Source organism: Gadus chalcogrammus, chromosome 22, assembly GCF_026213295.1.
Source record: "Gadus chalcogrammus isolate NIFS_2021 chromosome 22, NIFS_Gcha_1.0, whole genome shotgun sequence".
NCBI lineage: Eukaryota > Metazoa > Chordata > Actinopteri > Gadiformes > Gadidae > Gadus > Gadus chalcogrammus.
The window spans coordinates 2,346,698-2,355,388 of NC_079433.1; the positions used below are offsets into that span (position 1 = coordinate 2,346,698).

Consider the following 8,691-nt stretch of genomic DNA (forward strand, 5'->3'; position numbering starts at 1 on the left):
ATCCCCGTTTCAATGAGCGAGTCGACCACGGGGGCTTAACTCAAAACCCGGGGTGGTCTCACTGAAACACTTAAATTGTCCTTGTTGTGTCCACGTGTGACCGGTTCGTTCTGCGTTGTGTTTCTTTCTAGCAATGAATGACGTGACCCACGATGTGTCTGGACTCGGGCACTCCGACGTCCATTTATTCGATCTGAATACACACATATACAAATAGCTTCCTTAGCCCTTGTGACCTTACTCCAACTCTCTTCCCAAGGGTATCGCAACAAAGGGCTACATACAATATTACAACAGAAATGATTGAAATAAAAGGAATAAAAGACATACCTGAATACACACATATACAAATAGCTTCCTTAGCCCTTGTGCCCTTACTCCAACTCTACGAAACACCCAGGGGGGGAAGGGGAACTAGCATGACTACACGAGGGTCAGTTATATGCTAGTACATCGCAACAAAACACAAAGTTCCCCATAACACAGAAATCTATCTAATAACTATGGATAGATTATAAACCCCAGACTTCCAATTAAACAATATATAATCAAAATAACTAATATAAATAATGATAAATTATAAGATGGTCAAAGATTTGATTACAATATAAATGTACACACCTCTTCCCAAGGGTATCAGAACAAAGGGAAGAGGGCAGGGGGCGCGGGAAACTTATCGGGTACTCTGGAATGTGGGCGGGAGTATAGAAGGAGGTGGAGCCAAATCAAATAAATAAATAAAATAGAGCTTAAGGCGGCATGGAAAGCTAAACTTCAGGTAATACAGAAAAACAAAGGCAATTGTGTAATTATAATTTAAAGGATATAACACACCCTGTTACACTCGGAAGTTGCTCCAATGCAAGTAAATGACACTGTTATTCCGTGGCTCACACACGGATATCGGCGTGTTTCCGTGATGTGGCCACGGATTTCGAGTTAAGCGTCCGACCGTAGTCATTTCACGGATTCCTGTGAGACCATGTTGAAATAGAAACGTATTCCAGACAGTAGCAGCATTAGAGCTGAAACTCATTTGTTTTAACTGTGACTCATTCATTATGAAACCATAAATAGAGAATTACATTTTTTTTATCTGTAGCTGCGAGAAAAAGTCTAATACATGAATTACAGGTCTGATGCATTCTCATATTAGACATTAGACTTTTTCTCACAGATATAGATAAAAAACAAAAAAAACAATTCTCTATTTATGGTTATATTTATACTTCCTCGTCCGCAGTCAGCCAGCTACTCATCAAATTTATGACCTGCAAGAAACAGCAAACGGAACTTGTACTCAGTATCTGTACTGAGTGTATTTGTAGCCATGTAGCCTTTTTGTGACGTAGTGACAATTAGTGAACACATTTTTAGAGAATATAAAGAGACATTTATGAATTACCAATTGTCATATTATCACACATATAGTATATTTCTTCACATAAACCTTTAAACATACACATATATATGCACTGTTGCTATGGCAACAAGAGATTGCTGATGTTAGCAGCTGTTAGCTAGCTTAGCTAAATCATCTGAACAATAATAACCCATAATATCACAATTCGGCATATTCAAACAAAATCAACCACAACTACCAACAGTCACAGTCCTTCAACTCTGGGCTAATACGTTGTCACAAGTACTCAGTTAATTAGGTCACATCGCATTCAATGTAAAAACGTTTTCTATTTTATTTTGGAAATGTCTAAAAATGCAGCCTAGCTAGCCCCAGGCTAACGTTACTTAGCATGACGCCTCCACTCGCTCGTCTCTCGGCGCAGCAGCACCTGCTGGGGTGTTGACCCCGGCACCAAGGTCTGTCAATTTTGAACATTTAGCAGCTTCCACCTCCAGAGACTTCAGCTTTTAAAGACGCAGTTTTTCAGCGCCACCCGGGCGTTTCTTACGTTTATCCATGTTCAGCTCCGTCCCGACTCCCGCGACTCCGGCCCATGCCATGAGGTCCCGCCCACCCTGGTTTGTGTTGCGATTGACAGCACTGTCAGGGCTCTCTGAGCCCGTCAGCCCATGATTGATTGACAATGACAAACATGGACCAATAATATGTGTCGATGCTGGCCACACACTGCTAGCCCTCTGTAGCCCATTGGCCGGCCTTTTTGGAGGGAATTTAGAGAGAGAGAAAAAAAAAAAAACATAGTAAAAACACATACTATCGCTCAGACCTCTCGCTTATGATGTTCCAATGCTAACAATGCTAAAAAACAAGAATATTTCTGCATCCGGTACGTCATGGAACCAATGTACGAACAGGTCGCTGTATTCACTTGAGGCCAGCAAATGAGAGTCAAGAAATGGGTTTAAGTTTGGATTTTAATGCGTCAACAAAGTTCCCTAAATTGATTCTAATCAGTCACTGGAGCGGGACTGTGGTGACACTGATGTTAGCAGAGGTTACACAATCTTATAGGCCTGCTGCATCTTACCCACCCTTGGAGGGGCAGTTGGAGCGCTGTAATGAGAGAGGTCATGTGTGGGGGTTTAAGCCTGGGGGGTCCAGACAGAGAGAGAGGCTTCACTTCCTGTTCTCAGTCACTTCCCATGCATGGTTCCCCCTGGACCAGAGCCTCAGCCAGCGTGTGGTCTGAGGCCCCAGAAGCACATCCACCACACCGCCTCATACTCCTCACCAAACCCTCAGTGATACCGAAACCCAAGGAACACTCCGGAAACTCAACACTTGTTGTTGTTCTACTATTTTGGCACAGACCAAAAGGAGGGCTTTGATCGAGGGAAACAGCAGCAGGATGGCATCATGCCCCTAGATACCTGACATCACCATGGAAACACAGCCCTACCAACAATACCCCCAGATACCTGACATTACCATGGAAACACAGCCCTACCAACAATACCCCCAGATACCTGACATTACCATGGAAACACAGCCCTACCAACAATACCCCCAGATACCTGACATGACCATGGAAACACAGCCCTACCAACAATACCCCCAGATACCTGACATCACCATGGAAACATAGCCCTACCAACAATACCCCCAGATACCTGACCATTACCATGGCAACACAGCCACTGCAAACACAATAAGTACACAGAGTGGATAAAGAATTATTAAGGAAGCAGTACACAGCGATATGAACCTGTTGCTATAGCTAAAGAATACTGCGCTTTGGCACATTGGCACTGTTCTTGCTTAAAGATTTGTTCCGGACATCCAAAAATAACACAGGAATTCCCGGGGCTGTTGTTTTAACTGTACATCCTGTTGTGACGCTTGCTGACAGGACGATCATGTTTGAAGAAAACCTCAGATTTTTTTTGCACTGGGTTTCCGAAGTTAAGCTCTGGACACGAGCTGTCAGACCCCTCCCCCTGTCAGACCCCTCCCCCTCTCAGACCCCTCCCCCTGTCAGACCCCTCCCCCGCCTCCTGTCAGACCCCGCCCCCTGTCAAACCCCCCCTGCGTTTGCTCTGGGCGGCGGCGGCGGCGTTCAGCCTCACGGTGCCGGAGCCGCCGCGGTTGTCCACGGTGCGCTGCGAGGACCGGCTGCTAGGCCCGTCGCCATCGTCGCCCGCCAGTCCCCGTGCGCACGCCGCCGCCAGGCCCTTCCGCACGCAGCCCCGCACCTCCAGGCCCATGCAGAAGTACAGCAGCGGGTTGACGCAGCTGTTGAGGTAGGCCAGGCCCTTGGCCAGCGTCAGGCTAATGTCCAGCGCCACCGACTTGCCATTCACCATCTTGGCCAGCAGGAGGCAGTGGTAGGGCGCCCAGCAGAGGAAGAAGGCCGCCACCAGCGAGGCCAGGATACGCAGCGTGCGGGACTTCCCCGAGAGGCGCCGGCGTCGGATGCCTACGCCGGCCAGCACGTAGCACGCCAGGATGACCATGAAAGGCAATAGGAAGCCACACAGGAAGCGGATGGAGTACAGCACCAGCTTGGCCGTGTTGTCACCGGCGGACGCCTCCTTCACCTTCAGCGAGCACTTGGTCTCGTTGCGCTTGTCCAGGTACACCTGGCGGTATGCAAAGTAGGGGGCGCTGAAGGCCACGGCCGCCGCCCACACCAGCGCTGCAACGACCCGGGCAACGCGCAATGTGCGGTGCCGGCGCGTGAAGACGGGGCGCCACACGCACAGGACGCGGTCCAGGCTGATGGCGGCCAGCAGGAAGACGGAGCAGAACATGTTGGCGTACTTGAAGAAGCCGCTGAACTTGCAGAGGAAGACGCCGAAGGGCCAGCCGGCGAAGTAGAGCTTCTTGAGCAGCGACAGAACCCGGGACAGACAGAAGACCAGGTCAGCCGCCGCCAGGTTCACCAGCCACACGTTGGTCACGTTCGGCTGGGGGGCGGCCCGCAGAGCCAGGGTTAGCATGGTGACCATATACAACAACAACAAACCATCAACGTGCGCGTAGTGAGGGTTAGCATGGTGATCATAAACAACAACAACAAGCAATCAACGCTCGAGGAGCCAGGGTACCGTTTCCCGAAAGCATCGTTAGCCTGAGTGGATCGTGAAGTGCGTCGTACGAGCATCGTACAGTTTTCACACCTTTACCCGAAAGCATGTTTGGTAACGAACATCGTGAAAGCGCTCGCAGCTAGCGAGGACTCCAGGGTACTCGTAGGAAGCTAAGAGTACGTTAGCCTACTATAGCCTCAGTGGCGTCACCAGCGGATATTCCGTGTATTGGATGGTTGGTTTTATTTACCGCCGATATATTATTCATTGACTACTATTAGATTTATACAGCAATGATAGAGACATGTTAGAAGTGAACCACATAATTTATGGCAGCAATTCAAAATTCCAAAAATACATGTGCAGCCGAAATGTACCGATCAAACGCCACGTCACAAGGCATATAATAAATCGAATGATTCCATTGCTCTTGTGTGGGAGGTTCCTTTGGAGCTGCACTTGCTGTCTCCCTCTGATTTTTATTCAACCATCGTGGTTAAAATGTCCTCATATTGATCAATGACAGAAGACATAGGCTACTGTAGACATGCATCATGCTGAGACCGGTGGGTGTCGGAGAATTTCTGCAGGCGTTTTTTGTTGCGATTGTTTGCATTATGCACGGTAGGCGCTTCGGTGAGGCTGTGAAGAAGTTCTCAGTAACGAACATCCCTGACCATAGTTTATCGCGTTTGTAGTCTACACTCAGACGTGAACTGTCTGAGTGTAGTGATTGCATGCAAAATTAAAACATTCGGGAGTATGCAATAATACAAATTATTCTAAAGAGGTCAGAGACTCCGTGCGCAGCCCCGCCTTCTCCAGTGAACCAAGAAAGCCCGCGCCGTGATGAACGGGGGATTCGACCCCCTCGGTTGAACACAGGAAACTCGAGATAAGAAGGTGAAATCGCCGGGCGTGCCAAGCTGCGACCGAACCGGCTTGGCAGTGTAAAAAGACCTATAGCCTACTTCATCCTGCCCAACTACGCCGACGATCGGGGTTGCCACAGCGCGTAGTGAGGGGTAGCAGGGTGAGCATAAACAACAACAACAAACAATCAACTAGCGCGTAATGAGGGTTTGCATGGTGATTATAAACAACAACAACAAACAATCAACGCTCGCGGAGCCAGGGTTAGCATGGTGATGATAAACAACAACAAAAAAACAACGTGCGTAGTGAGGGTTAGCATGGTGATGATGAACAACAACAAAAAAACAACGTGCGTAGTGAGGGTTAGCATGGTGATGATGAACAACAACAAAAAAACAACGCGCGTAGTGAGGGTTAGCATGGTGATGATGAACAACTACGAACAATCAACGCGCAGGTAGCCAGAGTTAGCATGCTAATCGTGAGCCGAGGTAAGGTAAGATAAGGTGAGGTAAGGTATGGTAAATAGAAAGACCTCGAGGTGTGTTAAGGTAAGGTAAAGTAGGACAAGGTAAGGTGAGGTGAGATAAGGTAAGTTAAGGTACGGTAAGGTGAGGTAAGGTAAGGTAAGGTAAGGTAAGGTGAGGGACGATTAGGTAAGGTACAGTAAGGTAAGGTAAGGTACGGTAAGGTACGGTAAGGTAAGGTAAGGTGAGGACAGGATGCAGACCTTGAGCTTGAAGCCGGCCACCCAGATGACCAGGGCGTTCCCAGTCAGGCCCAGACCCACGGTCAGCAGGTCGAAGACCACGGACACCCAGTTCAGGACCGAGTCCACGTCCATACCGCCCCTCACCACCAGGGGGGGGGAGGACACGTTCAGAGACATGGGAGAGAGAGAGGGCTGGGAGAGAGAGAGAGGGGGGGGAGAGAGGGAGACAGAGACAGAGGGAGAGGAAAGGGAGAGAAGGGGGGGAGAGAGAGAGGGCGGGGGGAGAAAGAGAGAGAGAGAGAGGAAAGGGAGAGAAAGGGGGAGGGAGAGAGAGAGAGAGAAAAGGGGGGGAGGGAGAGAGACGGTGACAGAGAGAGGAAAGGGAGAGAGAGAGAGGGAGACAGAGACAGAGGAAAGGGAGAGAAGGGGGGGATAGAGAGAGAGACAAAGAGAGAGAGGGGGAGAAAGAGAGAGAGAGAGGAAAGGGAGAGAAAGGGGGGAGGGAGAGAGAGAGAGAGAGAGAGAGAGAGAGAGAGAGAGAGAGAGAGAGAGAGAGAGAGAGAGAGAGAGAGAGAGAGAGAGAGAGAGAGAGAGAGAGAGAGAGAGAGAGAGAGAGTGAGCGGGAAAGAAGGAAGATAAAGGGGGAGCACATGTGAAGAGGTAGAAAGAATGTAGAGGAAGAAGAAGTAGAATGTAAGATAAAACATGACTTCTTGAATCCAGGACTGTACATTCCGGTGTGAGCAGAAATGTCAACGGTAGATTTAAAGAGAATCGATTTAAAAACAGAATAAGTCAAAAAAACATATCCACTGAAATATAACAAGATAAAGGTCCTAAAAATGTAGACGCCATGATAAATGAGGGTACATTTAAGAAACTTCAAATGATTGAGCGTTACACACAAAGTCTCTGGGGTCGTTGACCAGTGGGTCAGCTATCGCTTTCTTGGGTTCAAAATAAAAGACAGACGAAAAAGACGGCGTGGAAAATATAAAAATAAGGTCATGTCATGTGATACTTGAGTCAAAAAGTCAGAATAGAGTCCAATCACCCCAACTTCTAATAGAGAGAGAGAGAGAGAGAGACAGACAGACAGACAGACAGACAGACAGACAGACAGACAGACAGACAGACAGACAGACAGACAGACAGACAGACAGACAGACAGACAGAGAGAGAGAGAGAGAGAGAGAGAGAGAGAGAGAGAGAGAGAGAGAGAGAGAGAGAGAGAGAGAGAGAGAGAGAGAGAGAGACAGAGACAGAGACAGAGAGACAGACAGACAAAGTTAATCCAGTCTATGGGCTGACCGCCTGCAGAAGAGAGATAAAAAAGGGAGAGAGCTAGAGGCTGGGAGACAGACTGAATGTTTGTGAGTTTATTCATGTGGTTGGGTGTGTGAGAGTGAATACGTATATATCTTTGTGTGTGTGGTCGTTTGTGTGTGTGCGGTTGGCTCTGTGTGTGTGTGTGTGTATGACCACTTGTGTGTACATGTGCTACTGGAAACAGGATGAATAAGTCCCCTAAGGTATTTCTGAGGAACCTGATGACAAGCGCATAGAAGAGACATCATATCAATAGAACAGGTTACAGAACATAGAAGAGACATCATGTTAATAGAACAGGTTACAGAACATAGAAGAGACATCATGTTAATATAACAGGTTATAGAACATAGAAGAGACATCATGTTAATAGAACAGGTTACAGAACATAGAAGAGACATCATGTTAATAGAACAGGTTACAGAACATAGAAGAGACATCATGTTAATAGAACAGGTTACAGAACATAGAAGAGACATCATGTTAATAGAACAGGTTACAGAACATAGAAGAGACATCATGTTAATAGAACAGGTTACAGAATATAGAAGAGACATCATGTTAATAGAACAGGTTACAGAACATAGAAGAGACATCATGTTAAAAGAACAGGTTATAGAGCGGAACATAGAAGAACAACATGGGTAAACAACAACATGGGTAAACAAACAATAACATGAATAAACAAACAACAGGTGTAAACAACAGCATGGGTAAACAACATGGGTAAACAACAACATGAGTAAACAAATAACATGGGCAAACAACAACATGGGTAAACAAACAACTACCATTGGTAAATAACTACATGGGTAAACAAACAACCACATTCCAAAATAAACAACGTAGGTAAACACACTGGCTCCCCGTCCCTCGTGGACCATGAGGAGGCCAGGACCTACCTTCTGCTGTGAGTCCGTCCGTCCTCAGGAGCCACACGTCTGTCCCTCAGAGTACCTGGAGCCAGAGTCACACGGTGGAACTGTCACACGTCTGATCCTTCTCCTTCTGCAGGCGGTCAGACCACGGACTGACCCCAATTCTGGATAACTCTCTCTGTCTCTGTCTCTGTCTCTGTCTCTGTCTGTCTGTCCGTCCGTCTGTCTGTCCGTCCGTCCGTCCGTTTGTCCGTCCGTCCGTCTGTCCGTCCGTCTGTCCGTCTGTCTGTCTCTCTGTCTCTCTCTCTCTGTGCTCTGGGCCGCTCTTCAACAAGGTATTTATCACTTTATCTAGATCTATTTCCATACATTTTTACCAGATTACATCATACTTTTGATTCTGATGTCTCATTGGCGGATCGCCGGCCAATTGAGTGTCAG

General features: G+C 47.5%; 1 protein-coding gene across 1 annotated transcript; it reads right to left on the bottom strand.

Annotated features, from left to right (window-relative positions):
- Positions 1-3,423: 3,423 nt before the first annotated feature.
- LOC130376167 (formyl peptide receptor 2-like) lies at positions 3,424-8,414 on the bottom strand. Its single transcript, XM_056583386.1, has 3 exons — positions 8,275-8,414; positions 6,062-6,235; positions 3,424-4,332 (listed from the first exon to the last, which is right to left on the bottom strand). Exons 2-3 carry the CDS (start codon positions 6,218-6,220, stop codon positions 3,424-3,426), a joined length of 1,068 nt encoding a protein of 355 aa, XP_056439361.1. The 5' UTR covers positions 6,221-6,235; positions 8,275-8,414.
- Positions 8,415-8,691: the final 277 nt, after the last annotated feature.

Excerpts from the sequence above, each read along its gene's own strand:
- LOC130376167 (XM_056583386.1), bottom strand. The coding sequence starts at position 6,220 with ATGTCTCTGAACGTGTCCTCCCCCCCCCTGGTGGTGAGGGGCGGTATG. Across the intron at positions 4,333-6,061 it reads TGGCCGGCTTCAAGCTCAAG|CCGAACGTGACCAACGTGTG; the intron begins GTCTGCATCCTG and ends GCCGCCCCCCAG.